Source organism: Haliotis asinina, chromosome 6, assembly GCF_037392515.1.
Source record: "Haliotis asinina isolate JCU_RB_2024 chromosome 6, JCU_Hal_asi_v2, whole genome shotgun sequence".
In the NCBI taxonomy this organism is placed as follows: Eukaryota; Metazoa; Mollusca; class Gastropoda; order Lepetellida; family Haliotidae; genus Haliotis; species Haliotis asinina.
In genome coordinates, this window is record NC_090285.1 from 51,067,522 (window position 1) to 51,092,354 (window position 24,833).

A 24,833-nucleotide genomic window follows, 5' to 3' on the forward strand; every position below is an offset into this window, starting at 1 on the left:
TGATTGAAGGAGAGAAAGAGAGAGAGTGAGAGAGAGAAAGAGGGAGTGGGAGAGAGACAGAGAGAGAGACAGAGAGAGAGAGAGAGAGAGAGAGAGAGAGAGAGAGAGAGAGAGAGAGAGAGAGAGAGAGAGAGAATTTGCTCTCTTGCTGATTTAAGTGAATTTGAATTATTGTTCTGTGTCAACATTTGCAAGAAACGCAGTGGATTGTAAATGTCTGAGGCTTCCGTGATTGGAGATTATCGCCCCCCTATTAGACTGACAAACCGTAATTGTGATATTGTATAATGCGTTAAACACAACGTACTTGCATCCCTGTAGACAAGCAAACAGCAGGGTATTATGAAATCGCGGGTGGGGAGGCATGGTTGTTGACAAAGAAGTAGCAGGTACTAGCGCTCGTTATTAGATAAAGTACATGATTGTGTCCGATATTAGCACGTAATCTTCTGGTTATTCCCGAGGTAAATGAGTTGAATAATTGACTATGGCATGTCGAGTCCCAGGAACAATCCCATAAATAATCCAGATTCCTGTTACTTTTGGTTCGAATTCCACATTTGTCCATCATCATGATTCGTGTCAGTATCATACCTAATCTTTGTGATCAGGTGACGTAAAACCAAACTCCCTCACTCACTGTACAAAGGATGCTGCATTTTTGGTCAGTCATCTTTTTGGTCAGAAGAAAGTGACGTGAAAAAGGTTGTTGCAGGAAATAAACACTGTGTGTCATCAATGTGTTTGAGCTGGTAGTTTTGTATTTTACATATTGTATAACAAATTAGATATGATGTTGCAGTCCATGTTCATATATTATCGAGAATACATATTGGCATTAACAGAAGTCGCAGCAATCCTTCGCCTTCAGAGAATTGTCTGAGATTATAATTAGTAGTGAAAAGTCGCACTGTCCTCCCTTTTAATTCAATTTCCTGTTGTGAGCAGCGAGACTCAAGTCTAAGCATGGACACCTCTAGGAGGCCAATACGCCAAGCGCCATGTGTCCATATTGTCAATCGATATCTACAAACCCACATGCGATCAGCTTAAACACTCGACTTCCCATGTTGGCGGTATACTACAACAAACCCCGTCCCATGATCGATTTCTGGCAGTATACACCTGATAAGTAAAATGAGAGGGGGATGTCCCCGAACCGTCCCTCCCAAGCTGGTTTGACTGTACTAGATGACTCTGCGTTACCATAGATACTGCCATATCAGTAGGAGTCGCAGAGAGTGGCTCAGTGCCATCTACAGGCTGTTTGCAATGAAAGATTCATCGTAAGGATGGCGATGCACATATAGTCACTGTCATCGCAACGCTCATGTCATTTAGCATCACAGCGTGCATGAAAGTCATTGCAATGCTAGGGACGACGTAGAATACGACACATTCACTCTGGCAACTTCAGCAGCTTGGAGAATACCAGCAGCTTGTGAACACGATGATCCCTCATCCAACAGGTGAGTGTCTTTGAAAGGCATTGTCATTTTTTACGAATCACTTCTTGACAGTTTGTTGTTCTTGTGCATTAAATGCAATACAGTCAACGTATGCTGTATTTGAAATCCAGGGGGAATACCACCCTTTAACGGTTGCTCTAAATATACGTCAGAGGCGATGATTTACACTCAACGCGGCAGTTTCCCGCGAGTGACATTCCATCCACATCGTGGCAAGCACAACTAAGTGCCTCTGCTTGATTGGCAACATATTATTCCGCGTTTTGTATGATACCATATGGTTATTCGTTGATATATGACCTGATTGACATCAACAGGAGGAATGATGATTCAGGAACTCATTTGTGCTTTGCTAATAGGTACCGCGAAGTTATTCAGGTTGTCCCGAACCACCGTGGGTGTAATCCTGTAAAGATATGTGTACATTTCATGAAACAGTAATGTCAATTAAGATGAACTGAAAGTCGAAAATTGAATCAATATTTCTGCTTATACGTGGAAACACCCCCGCCAGGAGATGCTTCATAATTTATTTAAATACATTCAACAATAACTTTGCACATTTTTCACAAGCGGGGAATATTTTCAGACTGATTTAATTGTTTCTTTTAGCGTTTCCGTACCTTTAGGAAGAAATATCGGTAGTGTTTTCAACTTCACAGATACAGTGAACTGACGTAGCACTGAACACGGGAATGACAAAATTTTAATCTCTCCTGGCTCTCTCTCATTAGAAAGAGACCGTAACAAACGTCCTATTCGACTTTAATCATATCAACACGAGCCTTTGCTGTGCCCTAAAAGGGTCGTTATTATTGGAAGTCCTCACCATTACAAACCAGAAACCATGAATCTGAAGCATGCAAAAACGATGCAAGTTTAGCGTGATCTGGTCACTCTTCGCGTTGCTGCCATCACCGCCAAGACTCATCCCGAGTTTGACGAGACACAGAGTCTTCTGTAAATGTTCACTTGGGAACGTACACATCGCGACAATATATCAATAGTCTTTTATATGTATAAGAATTTCATTTATTTACATATTCGTAATTTTCTCAAACATCTTGTTTTCACACATATTTTTAAATATTGTTTCAAATTCAGCTTTCAGTACAATCCATTTAATGTTCTCTTAGAGTAAGGGCGTAAAGTCGTATGAAGAACAATCCACCACAGATTCCTCTGGAGATAAAGTAGGTTTATGTGAAATCTGAAAGTTGACGTATGTTAACATGGATAAACTCGAGGATTGGACTCGTTGATCTAATTTCCACTAGAATGGGAAGTGGCTTACAATGTTAAGATGACTAGTACCCTTCGTTACATTATCGTTAAGGATATCATGACTCACTTGACCGACAACATTATTTGTGGGCCATTAATTGATGATAGTGTTTAGCAATCAAGTTGGGATCTACGGGCCGGATCCACGCGTACATGGAAAGGACAAAACACTTTCCACAAGATGCTATGTCAAAAACTGAGTCGATTATACACTTCTAGCTATATTATGAGCATCTAACAATCTACAACCAAACTTCGCTTCCCGCAGTTGTCAAATCAACGGAAGTTCATTCAGTGACTAAATTACTTTTTAGGGGTGACACCTTTAGTCAGCTTTTGTCCTTTTGCCTGTGGCACTGCAGAAAACAATTTGAAAAATGTAAAATAATTCCCCCTTCGGTCTCATTTTTTATGTATCCTAATCTTGAAAAAAGAAGGAGATCGTCGTGTGTTCGCACCAGTTCTACCATTTCTCTTCTCAAGAGTGTTTTGCAACAGTTTCAGTTTGACGGGACGAGTAGAGCATGAAACTAAACAGAGCACAGGTAGTGAAAAAGGTGTATGTGAAACCGAATTTCATGTGACCACAACAGATAATTGTTTTTCAAGTGCAATAGGCCATTTGTCATATGAATGACGCATTTAAATTTAATTTCACGATTCACTGGCCCTGAAGATGAGGTAATATCAAGATGAAGCGAGGGGGATTTCTTTGAATTCATACCATGATGGATAATAACATTGGGGAGACAATGCATTGAATGTCAGCATGGTACACAGTACAACAATGATGGAAAGGTCCATAGCGTTTAGAACATGTCCATTTCTGTTTCATGAACCATCAATGATTTTGAAAATACATATACACCATGTGTGTCTCTATTTATCCGTCATTTGTCTTCTGTTTGAGGTGGGGTCGGTGGGGTAGCCTGTTGGTTAAAGTGTTCGCTAGTCATGTCGAAGACCCGGGTTCGATTCCCCATATGGGTACAATGTGTGAAACCCGTTTCCGGTGTCTCTGCCGAGATATTGCTGGAATTTTGCTAAAAGCGGCGTAAAATGATACTCACTTAGTCGGTTTGAAATATACACGAAAAGAAGATGAATCAGTGAGAGAGCAACGTCGTCTCTTCGTTATTTATGTCGTTAATAATCAGTATTATGTGATACCTGGAGTTCCTGTTGTAACATCGCTGCCGTTAAACTTTGAAGGATTGTGTTATTGCATGGTCGATGCATCTACGTGTTCAATATCTTCCAAAATAATGACAGATAAAAGAACTCCAAGAAGGCTTTGATTACTATGCAGCCGCCAGTTCAATGCAAATTCGTCCATATATGCGACGGGGTATATAATCAAGTGACACCATCATTGAAAGCATATCATCGTAGGTTCAGATGTATATCATTAGAGATGGCACGCTAATAGTCCTCAGCTATTAACTGCCCTTCGTTCTTCACCTTCACTGATGGAACGTTTCATGAGTGTTAAAGTGTATGCATGTTAGGAAACTGTATGCATTATTCTGAATAAGTTCCTTGCAGATAGTTGCTAGGTTAAGGAGTCTGATACTGCTTAGTTTCAGGGTGTAGCTTGGTTATAGGTTGTACGTTTCGGAGAATTACAAATGGCAACCTTTTGAATATGCCGGTGCATTAAGGTATTTCATTGACATTGATTCGACCCAAGGGGAGATAACTGCCTTTAGAGTTGTGTGCGTCTTTGCACATTGTGTCATCGATGCCACCTTACATTTGACATCGACATTACACTGACAGGTTCTGATACTGACGTTACGTTGACATGTACTGACATCGACGCTACAGTGACAGATGCTGACACTAACGTTACAGTGACAAGTGCTGACACCGACGTTACAGTGACAAGTGCTGACATCGACGTTAATGTGGCAAAAGCTGACACTGACGTTACGGTGACAGGTGCACACACCAGCGTTACACTGACAACTACTGACACTGACGCTACACGGAGAGGTGCTGACACCGACGTTAATGTGGCAAGAGCTGACACCGACATTACAGTGACAAGTGCTGACACCGACGTTAAAGTGACAAGTGCTGACACTGACGGTACAGTGACAACTGCTTATACCGACGTTAAAGTGACAAGTGCTGACACTGACGTTACGGTGACAGGTGCTAACACTGACGTTACTCTGACATGTGCTTACACCGACGTTATAGTGACAGGTGCTAACACCGACGTTACAGTGACAAGTGCTGGCACTAATACTACAGTGACAAGTGCTGACACAGACATTACAGTGACAGGTGCTGACACTAATGTTACAGTGACCAGTGCTTATTCCGACGTTAAAGTGACAACTGCTGATCTCGACGGACATTGGCAGCTGCTGACACTGACGTTACTCTGACATGTGCTGACACTGACCTTACAGTGCCAAGACAAAAATCAATTATGATGCATGCTGTTGGAAACACTGGTCTGTATCTTCTGGTCTGGTACAATAGCACAAAAAGTTTAGGAAATAGGCTTGAAAAGTATTAAACAATTGAGACTAACTTATAAAACCAGAAAAAAGATATTTCTTATTAACACATGTCTTTAAAATAGACAAGAGTAAAATACAGAAGAAGCAGAGACTTGCAGATTTGGCTTGGATTGATTTCTAGATTATTCGCAGGGGTATGCAAGAACCAATCAGTATTAGGAGGATGATAGTTCGTCAGGGACATGTGTCATACATTACGTCTCGGGATTGTGCATGTTGTATTCAGCTTTTAGCGTAGAATGTGGTTGATATTTGAATGACGCTCAAACTTGAATTTCAATGTGAATCACAGCCCTGGCATTGAGGGCGATCATCAAGGGAATACTCTGCGTGTAGTGGAGAACAAAAATGGGTGGAACATGCCTCTATTGATGAACACTCAATACCTTACTCTGGAATTGGATACAGGGAAAACAGATGAAGTAAAAGACGCAGTGAATAAAACATACCTAATTACTTGGAAAGTATTCAATTACAGCTTCGGGAGAGTCAACTCCTTCCAAATATCACCAGTTAATGTACCATAGGTAATACTGACTGTCTAATATGATAACTTAATCAACATTAAAATTCACAACAAAATCATATTTGGTTACACGACCGTGCATTATGAAACTATATATATGCATAGTAGCAAATATAAATAAGATGTCGTGAAGAAGGTCATAAACTGTCATCATACCGTTTTCTAATCGTATTTTATAACGTGGTAAATGGTCAAAATAATCCTTCTGCTAACTGTGTCGCAAAGAAGTCATGAGGGAAGTCGCATAAGTAAAGAACTTTATACTGCCGATAGGCAAGACAGTGAAGGAGCCTCTCATGCTATTAAGTCATGACGGTGTACTGATTAAACGTCTTCTATCTTACTATCAAAACCATTCATCACTGTAAAGTGAAAATTGATCGAATCAGACTTTTTATTTCGAGGGTGTAAATGGTAAATGTATCACATTCGCTTGAAGTGCACTGCAAATGACACGAGCAACATCTACTGTCACAGTTCTTAGAGAGTTGATGCCATGGTCTGGTCTTGTGACGATACTTGAATAACCAGACATGTCAAGACGTTCCTCTAGGCGCAATTACATCGAAACTTTACTCTCTACAACCGAAGATATCAAGATGTTATTGTCATTGACTAAAGATAAAATGAACATGTTGATATCATCGAGGATGTCAAGGCAGTATCTCCCATGGATATCAGAACACATTCATGTTTCGATTCAAGATTTTAAGACGTTACAGTTCTCGACCGAAGATATCAAAGATTTAAGAAGATGTTATCACTCTACGACAAATAGGATAGGAATGCAATATAATTCTAAGATCAAGGGTATCAAGACAACTGCGTCATTAATGATTTCATGATAATATATAAGTACGACCACACACAAACCTGTGTACATGGACAACGAAAGCTTAGTACAGGAACATACATACGCGTTCGAAAAGGAAAGGAGCACACTCAAACGACACAAAAATGCAGAAATGCACAAGAACATACAGAAATAACTGGAAAATACAGAAATGCACAAGAACATACAGAAACAAAAGGGAGATGCAGAAATGCACAGGAACATGCAGAAATAACAGGAAAACTGGTTAGTAGAAATACACAACTACCTACAGTAGCACACTGTAGATGTAGACATGCACGGTAGTGACATAAAGTAACACCCAATAAGACCCTTTACGATATACAAAGGCAGAAGAACACAAAGTAACATACACTGAGATGGAAATACACACGAACATGAAGTAACATACACTGAGATGATAAAGGCACAAGATCATACAAGTACGCATATTGGTTAGTAAACAAAAAAGATATATTTTATTGTTAACGAATTCGAATAATGTGTACGAAGCTCAAAATCCAAAATTTAAAATTACAACGGGAACAATAAGTGCATAGACCAATGTTAAGTCGATTGTCCTTCTTACCAAATTCACATTAATTCATGTAGTAAAATCTTGCATGTGTGAGCGATATAAAACCTCATTTAAGTTCACAATGTTATTTGCCTTGGACTTTGACTTATAGACAACTGAAAGTGACCGAGGTTTTAATTCTACGTCTTTTTTAGCAATATTCCAGCAATATCGCGGTGGGCGGGACACCAGAAATGGGCGAAAACTGAAATATTGTAAATGACATCGTTTCTAATGCAAACTATGAAAATGAATGAAGTACACTGAATACTGTTTTTCTTTCGTGGATACGATACGTTTCATTTTTATTCATATACACATATTCTTATTGTAGTCGGTTTCGTGAAATCCACGGGAAAAATGGAAAATAGCTTTGTCTTTTACGCTTTATGTAGTTACTAGATGGTGACTGCCTTAAGCAAATACATTCTCCCCATAGGAATAGATAGACAATGCTTGACATGTGTCTTCAAATGAAGAGTAGAAGGGTTTGCAAGCGATAGGTTTTACCAGCCACTAGGGAAAATGCATTCCTTTTTGTAACGTGAGATGATGCTTAACATGGACAAGAAAAACTATATCATCTTTCATCAGATATACCATGTCCAGACATAGCTTTTAAAATGAGATTGGTTTTGATAGCTTACTGATTAACTTTGCATGTGTTGGCGAAGATAACGTTCCGCTTTTGCTTTGACATGTCCTGACGCCTTGTTCATGTTAGGTAATATAATATCTTTATAAAAAGACAAACATTGCAGGTGACAAGAAAGCATACATAAATGTTGAATGCTAGCTACAATGACATCAAACAAGAAATGGTTGTTCCATGGTGGTATGTTTGATATGTATAGAAATGACTTCAGGGTTAAAGTGAACAGAAATACAAGCAATTCCGATGTGGTAATTTTCATCCTCGTGATGAACAAGCAGAACACTCATAGGTCCTCCAGTCATTAGAACTTAGAACTAAGCATTAACCCGTGTACGATTAGTTGATTGAACTTCCCTGAGGCGAGAGAAGTTGCATAAGTCGTGGTTCGAATCCCGTGGTTGTTTACCTAGAGTTAGCCTCAGAAGCGGTTGGGTGGCTTAATGATTTTTAAGACACACACACACAAACATACACACACACACACGTACGCACTCACGCACGCAAACACACATCTTTACACAAGATGTTGGTGCGTATTTTAGGTTTCAGAGAACAGGCTATCTCTTTGAGTGAGTGAGTGAGTATAGTTTTAGGACGCGTTTAGCAATATTCCAGCAATATCACGTCGCGGTAACGGACCCTTTACAGTGCAAGCAAGGATTTGATGAAATCCATGTTTCCATGCGCATGACCATCATGACTTAGACATAACCTCCATCTGAAAACGGAATAGTAGAACATAAAGATCGTGGAATTTGAAAACCCTAGGTAGAGTTCTCAGATAGAGAATGTACAGACGACAATGGTAAACAGGAAACTTGAATAAATCTCAGTTCGGAAAGATTGACATAGAGGTTGGGAATAATGAATCTCTGGAGTAGTCACAGAGACTTTGTGAACACATTGCATGATTGTGCAGACTTCTGTGTAACGTGTAACAATGAGGAAGTTCCATTCGGATGAGTATTAGTAATCCTCATTAAGTTGACATATGAAACGTAACGCAAAGTGCTTATGTCGGGGAGATCTAAAAAGATAACGTTTCACATTAAAATGTCGATACTGGATATCTGTTTATTAAGCAGAAAATCAGAAACCAAAGTTATAATTCACAATTACGGGTCTTGTTAAATGACATACATTAAATGTGGTTGTGGGATGTTATAGGAGAAGAAATGTAAACTATGTTTGAAATGTTAATGTTCCCTTTCAGAACCTTGTTAAACGTGACAATGTTCAGGAAATGGTAGCCAGTCTCACAGTCCCTGAACCTCATTATTTCCCTACTGCCAACTCTCTGTGCAATGCTAAGGACTTACATGAAACAAATCTGGATTTCCACGGGTACTGAGTTTACCACGGGGGCTCCTTTTCAGTTTAAAATGTGATTATTTGTTACTTGCAAAATCATATACTGAACAGCGTAAGAAACGCAACTCTGCTTTTTTATCAAGTTTATAAATAGAAGACATAAACGTAAACGCGTACTTTTATGAGACATTTTTTTCAAAACTTGCGTTTCATTGGCTGTTCAGTACAGTATAAAGTCAAGGTCTTTAGGTCAATAGCATAAAGTCATTTTTTATTATCAAATCATCTTCATCCAAGGTCAACCGTTACAGAAAAAAGTTGCATTTAGAACTATGTTTTAGAACTAGTGTTTGAAAACACGAGGATGTGACTGTTGTCGTGAAAGCCCACAACAGGGGTGATCCTGGAATTAGATCTACAGACGAGTGGATCCTGACTCAGGAATCGAACCTGTGATCGATGTTCCTTATCTCGGCTCACCATGATTGCGTCTCTACGTGTCCACAGCATACGTCTGTGGGTTCCTCTATAAACGTCAAACACTTGCATCACTTCTGACTTTACTCTTACGTGAATCAGCCACTCCGTGATATAACTGGATACCGATCTATAAACACATGAGACCAAATTCATGACGACAATAGCATATCCTGTTCACACGAAATTCACAATAATGAAAAGAAAATGCAACATTAATACAGATCCTATAGAATTAATACTGTGATTATTGTCACGTATCTCATCGACTCGCGTGATTGCAGACTAGAATAATCGAATCCATTCCAAATTAGGCATTTCCAACACCAGATTACATGACAACTCTACACTGCCATGTGATAATGACAAACGTCCTTGTAATTAGATACCAGGGCGTAGGCAGTGGTAATCGTATTACCTTACATATGTAGGTGGAGGATACTTGGGGACATTTTAATTGGTTATAAACTTGTCTGTATGATGCATAACGTAAGCTTTCTGTGGTACTAATCATTCGAAATATGGAACAATCTAAAGAATGGCATCTTTGTTAAACAAATAGCAAGTTATTTGCCTCCTACAACATGTAAATATTTCTTCTCGAACTAGTTGACACTGCGGTAGATCATATGTAGATTACGGGACTGTGAACTGAAAGACTATAAACTGAAAGACTATAAATTGAAAGACTATAAACTGAAAGGCTATAAACTGAAAGGCTAGAAACTGTTTCATCTGAAGAATTAAGGAATTGGCTTTAGGTTGACTGAAAAGATTGTATTTTTTTAATAGAGGATCTTTACTATTTACCATTTCAAAAACGCACGACCGTAATTTTTATCAGTAACGTCATTCCATATTATGTCCTCGAAGAAACTGTTCTCACCTGTGGCAGACTTTACCTTACCAATGCAAGCCTGCCTGTCCGCTAGAGTAGTTACCCTTTATCAAAGGGAAGCTATTCTAACCCTAGTCAATGAAACGTCGAGGATATTTAGTGTCTTCTTAGAAACTAATCCCGTGGGGCGAGCATCCTCTCCCATTTGTTGCACAAATTATATTCTAACGGTTTCCCAAACCTCTGAAATGTCGCAGCAAAGTTATACAAAATTATATCTCAGACTACAGGTCTGATAACGATCACAGATTTCCAAGCAAAGTGACATATCAAATGAGCATAGAGTACATGTTTCAGAGGAAGGCTCTCTGAGCAACCGCTGCATCGCGTGTCGAGGAGAAAAGCAGTACAGATGAGGCTTTCTGCTTGGATGAAGTTGTTTGGCCTGAAAAGTGAAACAGAAGGCAACGCTTGCTAAGAGGCGTCTCAATTCCTGCCTGTGAAGAGCAAGGGTATCGGTGCTGACGATGACCTTCACAAGCCTCTCTGCCACAGGACTATCCAACCTAATTCTGCTTATTTTAATCTGTGAAACGCTTTTCCAGTAGTTTCTCCTGATTCACTGATTCGCGAACTAATTCACTGCTAATACAGACTTGCTTGCGGGCGGTAGGGTAGCCTAGTGGTTAAAGCGTTCGCTCGTCACAAAGACCCGGGTTCGATTCCCCTCATGACTGCAATGTATGAAGCGGGTGTCTGGTGTCCGAAGCCATGGAGTATGGAGCCATTGTGTTGCTACTATACCAAACGTGCTTGCCGATTGACAAGTGAAAAACTCTAATTGTTTGCACTAAAGGCTGTTCCAACAGTTTTGAAAATCTTTTTATTCATTTCAGATAGGTATACAGAGATATGGAGTGCATGACAATATGTTTGAAATGGTTACACAGTGGCATCAAAGTATGAAACTATAGGTAAACTAAGTCAGAGAGTGCATCATTCCAGCAACAAACTCCATGACTTACAAACATGTTGGAGATGGTTATACATCAGCAACAAAGAATTAATTATTTCTAAGCATGAAAAAAAAAATATATTAAATCAAGGAGCAGCAAACTCCATGGGTTACAAGCACGTTTGAGCAGGTTATACATGAGCAGGAAAGAGTTCCTACTTTACCTTTCATATTTGTATCTGTATACACACATGCTTTTCATCGGGTTGGTGTTATCCTGCAAATAAACCTGGCAGTTCATTGATAAATTTCTATGAAGCTTACTGTAAATTATGTGGAACACTTTTCAAGAAGGTAAAGGTGGCTGGTGATACTTTAACATATATCTAGCAGATGTCATCTCACAGCAATAATCTAAAAAGAACCAGTTGGAAAGGTAAGGTTATGTCATATATTCGTAAGTCAGTAAATTAAATCTATTGAAGTGGAAGAATCTAATAAAGCAGAAAATAAATGCTCCACATCCAATTTAAAATTTACAGCAAAACACACCTCGATGTGACAAAAAGTAGTGCGCATTATGAGGGAATTATACATTGAATTATTCATTATTCCCCGTCTAGATAATTTTTACTCCTATGAGGCATTTCGAAAACACACGTAAAGTTCGATGAAATGCCAAATGAACAGATAATCGGAACAATTAGAAAAGAAGTGAAGATCAGAGATTCAGTTACGGTTTGAGGTATATGATCACATATGAAATATATTACAAGAAACTTCAGTAACACTATGCTATCATCGATTTAGATGTCCAGACTGTATGTTTCAATGAGACAGAGACTGTGCTGAGTAAACACACAGAGGATGCGAATTACTGCTTGGAATTAATCATGATCCGGTGGTCAATTTTGCAAAGAACCATTAAAACTATCCAGCATATTCCCTAGGTAAAACTCCAACTGACAGAAGTTTATGTTATGTCTCGTGTTTCCAATACCTTCATCATAGAAGTGATCATCGAAAATAGCAAATGAGAACGTAGGGTAGAGCGACATGATATTGGATTGTCTGCGCATAATTCAGTTGATCTCTCATTTGCGTGAGTAGACGTTTCTGTAATATACCATCAATCTACATTGTCTGCTGAAAGAATGGAAAGTTTCGGCTACGTTTTAATGTCATTCGTTAGGGTATATATAGATAACGGTGTAAGATTCTACAAAGACACCATGCTGCATGCAGTCAACTAGAAGCAATAACCCATAACGCTAATTGTTTATTATATATTTATACCAAGGATCGCCAGACAATTGTCATTTGTCTTGTGTGTGTTGTTGGATGGATGGTTGAATGAGTAAATGAATGGATGAATGGACTAGATGGATGCATGAATGAATGGATGAACTGAGGAATGAAATGAGAGAATGAATGAATAGATGGATCGGCGAATGTATGAATGGATGATGAATACTTGAATAAATGATGGAATGGATGAATGAATGCATGAATTGATGGATGGAAGGTGGGTGATGAATGAATGAATCGATAAATGGATTGATAGATGGCAGCTTTATAGATTGTGTTAGTGATTAGTGGCGAAGCTGCAAGAATCAACATGGCGTCTACAATAGTGATTAACTGCCATTCCTATAGTGGTGTATATGAACATAAGCAACAACACTACATCCATTACGTGTACATATCAATTTCGGATGTATACATTACATCCTTTTCCGTTTCAGCAGGGGCCTGTGTTACTGCTGAAACATTATTTCCAGGGACAGTCTGTATAACAGCGTAATGGTGTAATTTTCTAGCGAAATTAGTGTATATTGAACACAAACAATCAGGAGGCAATGACCACACGACCACGGCCATGACATTAAATGACCTCTCAGCCACCACACGTTAATTATATTGGTCAACTGTGATGGCGTGTATTATCCTGGGAATCATGCTAGCATAACAACTGACCACAGCCAATTATTTGCTGCATGAGACTCACTTGTCCCTCGTCCTTCTTGGACAGCGAAAAAGCTGCGCCGACCTCATGATAGACAAACTGCGTGTTTGTCCAAAGAGTGTCGTAATCGTAGACATATGTGTGATCTGAGGATAAAGCAGGAAGGTCATTAAAAAGACACCTGTCTCTATAAGTTGTTCATCGATCGCGGGGGTGGGCGCATGGGTTCATGTACCCTCGAAGTTTGTGCCCTGTGACTCGGGGAACATAAAGAAACGTCGAGGGTACATGAGCACATGGACCACGAGGGACCAGTGAACAACGTATTTTTCTTATCGAACACCTGAATTTGAACTTTGAACTGTTTGAAGCACTTCTTTTGAATGTGAGGCGAATCGCCATTTTGCAAAGTAAACAGACAGAGTTATCTCCCTTGCATCGATTTTCAATCGCAAAACATCGGTAATTTCCGTGCTTGATGCGTGATTCAATGGTATTCGAAGTACTCCCATGAAGCACCAGAAGAGTTCGGAATTCCCAGCGGTGTACATTGAAAATAATACATCGCCTGTAAGCGGGGTACATTGAAAATAACAGAATAGCGCTTAACCAATGAGAAAGCGGCATTCATGTGTGAGGTAAGATAATACTTAAAACATCCTCATTATTTCTGCACAGTCTAAACATAAGCGTCAGTAGGGATACACTGGGCCTGCCTGGCAGTCCTGTTAATGTATAACGATGAGATATGTTGTTATAACGGATTTTGATATTTTTGTGATGACGGACGTTTTTGGATAGAATGGAAATATACAGCTCAAAAGACCGTTACCAAATATTGCTGCAGTAAATCGTTACCGTATTTTGGACGTATATATGTAGGGTTAAGACAACTATTTGACGCTATAAGACTTACTTGACACACGTGTATCTACCTGGTGCTGTGCCCCTGTTCAAAGAGACACTACAATCGTCTCAGTTCAAAGAGACAGTACAATCGTGGTATTATAACCTTGGCTTACTACCGCTTCATGTTTCTGATATATCACAACTCAACGTGTGATGAAGCCCGTCGTCTATTTTGCTGGAGCACAGATTGCTCTATACCAGATTTAAATGCCATTAAATGATCTTTTTATGCATGCTGTCGTATCCCAGCTACATATGTCGATGCTCATGAAGCCAGTCACTAGGATGTCTGTTCCAGATATTTACAGATATCCATTAAGTTATCACACCTTCCTGATTGTGGCTTTCAACGACAAACAGACAGAAGTCAGCGTTTACACTTGACACACAGTGCTTCACCTAATGAGCGAGTGAATCAATTCTTTTAGCAATGCACCAGAAAAGAACTTCAGAAATGTACCCATGTGGGGAATCAAATCCAGGTTCTCGGCGTGACGAGCGAACGCTTTAACCACTAGGCAACCCCGCCGTCCCTTCATTTAATGAATTCATACAGTGGACGGTCAGCCGGACCACGCACACGGTGCATACTATACCGGAATCCTCCCAGGAACTGTACTCGTATTGTGATACTACCCCAAGTGGGTGTGATACCCCAAGTGGGTTACGCTGCCGTCATCAAGCGGAAACTGTTGTGGTCTGAGTCATGAGTGTCCATGCCGAGATACTGACATGAAAACCATCAGTTCAAATAGCAATATAGAATTACTAAACAGACACAAACACAGCAACATTTCATCTTTCTGGGCACCACTGGATTACATTCACATTAATACAGCACACACAGTGCGAGAAGGCACAGGTGCAGCCGTATCAGCCGATAACAGCCGATTACATTGCATTGTGTGAGTCCTTCCAGTGGACCCCGAAGCAAATAGTGTGACATTATTTAGCTTGCAAACACAAAATGCAATTACAATTGCCAGCAATAGCTTAAAACAGGGTTACTCCTGCAAGATTTAACAAGATCGTTCTTAGCAACACATCAAGCCCAGGAGTTTCAGACGCTGGGGCGATAACATTGTTTGCATATTGACAAAAGAGTCAATCTTCCATTAAGGCGCAAATTTCCGCACAATTGTCATGAGGGAATTCTGGACTGAGAGATGTTGACGCCAAATTTAAGGCACACATAACCGACAGCAGAGCAAGCAGAATTCTAGTAGATGTCAATAGGGATCAAATATGACTTGCTTTGGATAGATACTCTGGCTGGCGATACATTCTAAGCATATTTACTTCGCTTAAAAGAAGTAATAATGTTAATTATTGCAGGCTGATCGGACATTTAAACCTGCAGTGTGCAAGGTTAATAATGAGTTGTTTGATTATTGAATGGGCTCTGAATGCGACCTTGACGCTATCAAAAGCCACGAACAAACTTAATGAAATTCGATGCAACGACTGATTCAGCTGTCGACTGGTCAGCAATACGTATTATAGTATGCCTCGTATTAATTATTTGAATATTATCTTCCTCGAAAACGCTCTCCAGCAAAGGATGCCTATTACTGAGCCACCTGAAGTTTGACAAGGATAAGATAGGATGAAAACTCGGCAGCATTACCAGTCTATTTCTATCTGACAACAAACGAGGTGTAATGTTTCCATCATCAAGCATCGGAAAGAAAAATGTCAAGCCACTGATAGCATTTTACAAATTGAAATGTGAAACTACTGTTCAATCTTTTTGTTTGTGGAGACAGTATTAAAACAAGTATCGGAGTATTTAAAACAACTATCGGAGGTTTGTTTGTGATGGGTCGGATTTCTAGCGTTTGCTACCAGTATGATCAGTTTCGAAGCTTTATCAATCATTCAAACACACAATGAAACACTGTCGAGTAGAAATCAGATCATCGCAGTGTGTATTTGAGATAATGTAATTTTATTCTGACTGGCTCGACCTCCTATCATTTCAATATGTATTTATGATGGTGTAACGCTACTCTGCTTGTTTCGAACTCCCATGATTTTATGAGGTAAGACGATTTAAAGATAGTAAATAGTTACTCATCCTATTGCATTTGCTTTCTTGTTGACTGTAATAGAACTGTATTTTATTACTTCCACGTTGTCGCATGCATGCTTTGGTACGTTACTATGAAATGGTGACCTTTTGTCATGTGAAACAGAAGTACGGACAAATATGCAAAATTGCATCGGACATCATTTTTGGGTATTGGTCATAACCAAATTCGGATTGCTGCAATATCATTCGAAGTGAATTTTGAACACACCATGCTGTTTTGTGAAGGGATTTTGTCACTTTGTGCCCAGAAGAAACAGATCATCTGAAAAGGAAAGCACAGCGGTGGACTTGCGGGTTCATCCTGCTACCAAATTCAACATGGTAGTTGACAGTATTTAAGTATTTATGTTTATATACATATATTTAGGTATTTCATACTGTTCCTACTTAACTACAGATAGCAATTGCTTTCATTTTTGTGAACCTTTGAAGATAGAAAATGTTCATGGAAATACATATATCCACCGCATGATATATGACTCTTGGAAGTGAAGGTGTTCTATGAGTCTATCCTGTGGGAAACTGGTATAAAAATTGTAAAATCAAACCTACTGAGATGACTGAACTTCTTTTTGTTCATTTCTTCTTCTGAGAATGCAAAGATTCAAGTAAATCCCTTCGGTTTTTGAAAATCTAAACACTATTAAATCCACTTGTGCTACACATGTTCTGAGTTTTTAGTGGAAAGTCCTCCATCGATTGTATTAAGGATTAACAGTGATTAAAAGGTACTTGCTTGTCCACGGATTAGATCTTTGAATGGATTTTTATGGAACTTTGGCTTCCAGTGCAAACAGGTAATGGACAAGTCTTCGGGCTTAGCGTACAATCTACGGTGTAAATTACTGATGCATGGCTTTGGCAGATCTCCTCTTCAATTAACATGTGACCTGAATTTATTTGAAGCATGTAACAAGGTCGTTGATAGAACAAGTAAAGTAGTCATGGTAATTTTTGATCAAAGAAACGCACCAGAGATTTCTTTTCAATATAGAAATGGTTTCGTAACTTTTAATTAACAGAAACTGGTTTTGTTTATGGAGACCCTTTCGGAGAACAACTATGAACTTCGCAAGTTAGACAATGAAAACCAGTTGCCTGGGACAGAATGGTTGTCTTCCAATTCTGTTTCATATTCCGTTTTTGCGGTATATCGTCAACAGGAATTTATTATATAGTTGTTGTTTTTATCAATGTTGACATACATGACGGGGCATTCTGTATCCGCAGGTAAATGTGTGCACGTATTTACGTGGCCACCATCTGGTCATATACCAACAGATACTTAGGTTCTTTTAAGTCCATAGAATTGAAACACTGAAAGAGTCTGCACTAAAAGTTGACTCCAAGGTTTTGCACACCCGATCAAAAGTGGGCTCGGTCCCAACACCTCAAATTCCCTGGATCACCAGCCTGTTACCATAGCCAGCTCATCACCTTGTCCCCAAACACATATTACGCAAAAAACGATACATGTTGACCTGCCTTCGCGTGTGTTTGTGATGGTACCATCAACGGCGCAGAATACCTCACATTCTTTTTTAAAAAACCCGCGTCCTCACAACTAATGATAAAGCTGAATATAAAATCGGGCTTGTGACATAGAAGGGATCGTAGAATGGACTCACTATGTCTTAAGGTATTGTCGCATATATATATATATATATATATATATATATATATATATATATATATATATATATATATATATATATATGCCTTTCACACAGTAGGCAACGTATTTCATTAGTGACATGTTATAATCAATATCAATGAGAGTAGTGATTATGCTCATCTATCTAAAACATGCTACAACAGCATAACACTGGTTTGACAAAAGAAGTAACCAGCGTGTTGAAAGTTGTTAAATGTGATAGATGGTGTCAACATATCCTAAAATGTATTCCACATTCCCGCTGTGATGTATGTTCATAACAAACGTTAACTACCCACTGTCAAGCGCTGGGTCACCACAATATTTGGGATACGGACAAAAACACGTTTTTCTCAATAGCACGGCCATACGTTTCAACATTCAGACATGAAATAAGCAATAAGCAACGCATTACTGGCCAGTATATTCACATCACGCGTTGCGCTCATCAGTAAATGGGTATAAAGTCACCGTATCGTCAGCCAATCCAGGGTCTAATCTTGCACTAAATGAGTTTCCTGTTCAGTTTTACATAGCTATAGTTCCAGGGATGTCCTGGGAGAAATCATGTAACTAAAACGCCTGTCGCAAATGACGTTGGATTTAGATCTGAATAATTTAACAGTGATCCGAGTCACAGCCTCCTGTTCACAATTGCTGAGTTTTTGCGTCTCTTTCATCAATATTCGCAGTATTCTCAAAAGAGATCTTATTGAATATATTAAGCAGCATTAAAGGCCGATAATACAGTTGTTATGTGTTTGGCGTAATAGCACAGTACGTGCAAAAACGTAAGAACATTACAATGGCGTATTGTGATAAAAAAAACATTACGGTGTATGTTATATTAAAACTCAACAAAATCCCTGCAACACATATGTATAGTAAGTGAAACGTCTTTTTAAAGCCATCGGTGTGTAAAAACATGACGAAATATATTTCCGGTCGGACATGTATAGAGTGTTTTTTTATATAAAAACAACCTCAAGATGCACACCAAGGACACGTGTCATGAAAATGTCAACTAATAATGATTACAGCATGTCAATGTTTCGGTAGCGTGCATATGGCACAGTGGAAGGTCGGTATTGTAGGGTTTTACAGTTCTGCTCCGGAAAAGAACTACAACCAAGTTGCTGATAGTATGAGCATTGATCCGTGATGTCGGTACAGGATGTTTACAACTAGTCAGGTCACGTATATTCTGAAAGCACGCGATTCTAATTGTCTGTTCTCGTGACAAGCATAGGATGCTCATGGCCAATACTGTCTGATCGCCTCGCCGGATAGAGTATCTGTCCTGTGTTTCGAAAGGGTGGTCATACTAGTATTAAATCGCGAGTTCGGGGAATTGGCTCGCTTGGCAAGAGGTATGACTATACCAACCCACATACAACACAACACGTGAGTAAATAAACAAGGAGTTTAATGTACTGCAGTCACAGGATCACTTTATATGGTAATTTAAGAGTAATAAGTTACAATTATAGTTATCAATCAGCGTTCAAAGAACATAAGCATCATACATAGAATCGTTATACATACTGTATCAATCACGATACATATTCAAACGTATACAACGTAATATCATTGTCAAATACTCTACACATCAAGCCAGAGGGCGTTTATACAATCTACATTTTACACAGTTAAAACACAGCATAGTATTCACAATTCCCTGATTTTTGACTGTCATCCGTAATATATACCTATTTCAGGTGTCGCAGATAATCACGTTTACGGATATAACTTACGATATCGTTGTTATTCTGAACTTGAGATTTTGCCATTTAGATGGACCAAGGCATCGATGGCCAGTCGTGAGTAAGCCACGAAGGTACGTATACGTAGCACGCACGTGATTTGACCAGCGTGAACTACAAACAGCCGTAAAGACAGATACATCCATTGCACCGTGGTTCTGATAGCTTTAGAGACACTGGTCTCGGATTAAGTCCGATACTCGTTAACAGGTTTACCATTGAGGAACGTAGTCAGTTGGTCTGTACATTTCCGGTTATCAATAACTCATACCGTTATAAAATATTGATAAAACTTTGTCCAATTTTAGCATGTTAATAGAGTCCCCCTGTTCTTTTAAAATTTCGTCCCGAAATTTATATTATGAAAACAACATCATATGAATAGATTTACATGACAAATGCAAACACAACTGGTATGGCATACCCATGATGACTGACGAGTACTTGTGTACAGATTGATGTTAGCCCGTGAAAGGTAAAAACAAAGGCAATACGATGTCGATGCTACTCATGCAACTGTGTGCTGGTGAGAAGTCTTAAATGGCTAGTGATGAATCCAAATTTGAAAATCATGACCATAATTATACTGAGATTGTGCCTCATTCCTAATACAAAACACGAGAAATTTTGAGTTACTCAATATGTACACCAAATAGAACAGCATATAGGGTTTGGGTGAAACATGGCATGCACATCCACATCTGGAAGAGAAAGCCCTAATATGTTACTCTCCAACAAGAAAATCTTTACATACGTCACACAAATAACCAGGGTCCACAAAGAGTTCGTAACGTTGCGATCTGTCGTAGCTCTGTAGTTTATTATAGGCTTACGAATGACTTAGCGACCAGAATGTTGTGGATTGGGGCCCAAATCCCCTAATGATTGCCCGATTCCATGCTTGGGTTCCGTGTTAGAACTGGTCCCGCCAAACTATGACTATGGCAACACTTGTTCTGAGTCGGCTTATCAAAATCCGTCACCTGATTGATTGCGCAGCATCAATGTGTTACTGAAGGTATCACTCACTAGATTTTCTTGTCCAGATCTAATTATGGAAAGACTGCTTTCATACAGCTGAAATATTTTTGACTGCGGTGCTAAAACAAACAATACACGCAAACACATATGGTTATCACGCGATCCCATTTTTTCTTTCCCGGAATCACCGAGAGGGAGAGACACGATAATCAATGGAACCAGTCATGTGGTATTTGATTATTGGTCAACGCAGAAAATAATCATTCGGCTGCATGAAGCCGGTAAATAATCGAGCTTGAACCAGACAATCCAATGATTAACAGCATGGGCATAGATCTAAGCAACGGGAATAGTATCACATGTGCAAACAAAGTGAGCGAGCTTAACCACCCGATCCTGTAAGTCGTTTCCTACGTCAAGATGGGTTGTTGACGATCAAGGGTATTTTGATCGTATATGAGGTTAAAAAAAATCTTTAAAGAAATGTCCTCTGTTTTCATTGTTTTCTGATTCATGTTGTATGCCTTATTAAAAAGGTAAAAAGAGCATTAACAAGAGGCTTGATTATACAGTTTCTGCATGGACGGCGGTTCATGTTACTGTATGAAGTGTAAAGGATTTAAAAATATCTAGAATCTTCAATGTAATTTAGAGTTCTGTTTACTGTGCAGTGTGACTTCCGATGGTGATTCAATACAAGGAAGTCTACTACATCAGTGCAAATCAATACAAATCACGTGTTTCTTGAACCATCACCGACAAGATCATTTCTGTTTTTTTAGGCAATTCTAACATGCCCCAGTGGTCTTTAATCATTGGCACAAACCTTTCTGTGTAATAAAGCTGCATCATCTGGAAGGTTAATGGTAACGTTATTTTCCAGCGGTCACCGGTGTTGTATTTGGCATATCAGTCATTTCTGATGACATGAAATGTCAACAATATCTAACCTTTCGGTTCATTCCCAGCTGCTGGTTAGGCGGTTGGTGGGTCAGTGAGACAAGAGACTCTCATGAATATGTTTGATCGCTTACCGTATACAGTGTGCTGAAAAGCACGTTTCATATTCCTTGTATTTCAAAGTTGTCCTGTTATTTTTTACAGGAAATGTGTATCTCAAAGATTGCTATTGCGTTAATGAATCGACGTCAAATGTCCACTCAGTTACTCTTCCCTATAGTGAGGTACATTTTAATGCCTCTGTTTAGGAGGCAGTGATTAAATCATCAAGGACATTGCATTTTGTTCTGCACAGTCCCTTCTTCACGCCGGGATAAGATTAAATTTAAATTGCAGAGTTGTCTTTCGGATTTCAATACAATAAACGTATCAGTATGGCCTGCAGGGAATCCTCTTTAAAGTGGATAAAACACGCCTTCGGCCAAATTTTGTTTGCACTTGTTTTCTTGCAGACAATTTCGCTTGAAAAGAATAGGTAAAAACAAAGATTTATAACTAGAGATGCAATAAAATACTCTGTCACTATATCAAAACATTAACAAATCATCAGAGACGTTCACTGACGAATGGGGATGTTCTGTTAACCGTTGCACCCCTATCGTTCGGAAGAAGATATATTGCGGCTTTCGATTTGTTTTTGTACTTATGTAATGACACTAACGTAACAGTTTTAATCGAGAAAACATATCAGTTTTAGAAGTAGAGTAAATGTGAAAAATTGAAATGCCAGGGGCGTTGAACTGGGTATCATTAACAGAGTTCCAGTGAAAGTTTTAAAAAGGCTTCAAAAGTCCATCTCTGGCTTCTTATAGACACTGAAGGAATGAGGTTAGGTGATATAGGTTTAATGGCGCTTATATACTGATTTTCATGCACCAGTGTGGGCGTGGTCGCGGGCGTGGGCGTGGCGTGAGTGTGGGCGGCTGGGCACAACTAAAGCTGTTATTTTTTTCATATATGAAAATATAGTCGCACTTATAAATTTATATCAGGTTGATGAAAGGTATACTGTCTCTGTGCCGACTAACAGTTTTCTTTTTCATGCGTCAGGCAGGGTAAAAGCAAGTAGCGATTATTATCATTTTTTCATAAAACGTAGCCGGAGATTTGAACCACCGTCCTTTCCCCCTGCCCACTAGTACAGGAATTGAAGACTATCGTTGAAGTAAACCTAAAAAATATAACCAGGAAAGGAATAATTCTTAAAAGAGGAAATATACCAGATAACTCCATTGACTTTAAAATGAAGGTTATGAAATTTAGCCAAAAGACATGGAGGAGTCGAACCTGGTGATATAAACGGCGTGGCAACAAATGAGCTATCATCTTTCCACTGACGTTCCCAGCGTAACATCCAATGGCATGAACAGACAACACAAACATAATCCGTCTCCGTTTGTACAAAGGTTAGGGCTGGTGAATGGATAACATAATTCTATTCACACATAAAAAGTTGTAGCAGTGTAGTGTACTACAGAATACCGTGAAACCTGTTCCGAATGGTAAGTATATAACATAAGTACCCAAGTCGAATGGGCAATTTTAAGAACAAGACCTATATCAAGCGTAAAGGCGCCATGTAAGCGAAAACCGCCCCGCAAGTGTCGTAAGTCAGAAGTTAAGACCACCTCAGCGCCATAATCGCTATGAAGAACAGGGACCAAGGAATTATGGGTTGGAATCTTGATCGATGGGAACAAAAAATAACTTCAGAGACAGGACAGAGATCGTTCAAGCATACACAGTGTTTGCATTCTGACACGCGATCCATGTTAGGGATAAGGGTCATTTGCATGAAGGAAGGATACAGACAAACATTCAAGATCCATTAATGTTGTAGGACCATGGTCACCGACAGAGCCAATGTTAAGCTTTCTGTTTTAGATTAATGGACATGTTAAATTGGACGCAGTAAACGAATATATAGAGGTCAATTTAGACCCCAGTCTTAGCGATTGCATGTATCCTTTGTATGAGCCGAGTCGCAGTTTGCAGAGGAAATGCACAAAAAGGGTCTACATTCATAATCTCTGCTACAAGAGGAGTTCATTAAACAGTTTTGTTTTACATGTGAGCTAGTAAACTATAAATCACAAACGCGAAGACGCTCCCGAAAGCCTTGTATTTAAATTGATGTGCATACGGATTCGTTTACAATAAATAATTCTAACATAGGCGGCACAGACGTTTATGTCTAACGGGAAGTAAATCAACTGCAGCGTCGTTTGCAGGTGAAGAAAACAGTGTTAAACTTTACAGCTCTTAAACTCTAGTTAACGACTAGTTCAAAAACGTATCGATCTGTTTACAGTTTAAACAATGGCTGCAAGTATTAATTTTTAATATTCCCACGTGATCGCTGTAAAATGCAATACGGTTGTTCACAGAGGAACTACGGTTAAATTTACTATCCCTACAAGGACATGTCAATCGATTACCAGGAAGTCGCATGAACTGTACTAGTTGCTCCCTTGAGATAATAATCAGTTTTTCGTATGCACCATTCCAATCATTTAAACTACTTCATCGCTGCCTGCCAGGATAGCTGAATGAATTCCTTCAGAGACCTACGCATAATGCATTTTCACGTGTTTAGATCTTTTTCCTTTTCCATTTGATAGAAGTTAAACTTAAAAGATTGTTCACACTACGATCTTGTGTTAAACAATAGATTCGACAGATTCGCACTGAAGATGGTTTATTTGAACATGCACTGTGGTTCTGTTTAACTTGTTAAGGTTAATAATTTACCGCGACAAACGATGTAAGAACTTCCCTTGTGAACCAGCAAAACAGAACAAAGACAAGGCGTTGACGGGTTTTCAAGCGTGCCAGTGATGTAACTCCAGCAAATATGAATGAGTGTGTGTCACCCCCCGCACGGCAACCAGCCTTTATATATATATATGATTTTCTGAAAGTTCGGGCACAAACGAACATCGTCAACACTGTAGAATGCCCTAGAATAAGTCTCCTGGAAGTAAACACATCGAAAACTAGGTGCAGATAAATTCCGGAAAACCAGAATCCTAAAAGTGTTGCCCATCTAT

General features: G+C 39.2%; 1 protein-coding gene across 1 annotated transcript in view; it reads left to right on the forward strand.

The window, feature by feature from the left end:
- The first annotated feature begins 1,209 nt into the window (after window positions 1–1,209).
- LOC137286603 (synaptotagmin-9-like) overlaps window positions 1,210–24,833 on the forward strand; it is a 67,210-nt gene continuing 43,586 nt past the window's right edge. The window contains exon 1 of the mRNA XM_067818551.1: window positions 1,210–1,469. Coding sequence (XP_067674652.1) covers window positions 1,451–1,469 — 19 coding nt within the window. The 5' untranslated portion in view covers window positions 1,210–1,450. The remainder of the gene's footprint in view (window positions 1,470–24,833) is intronic.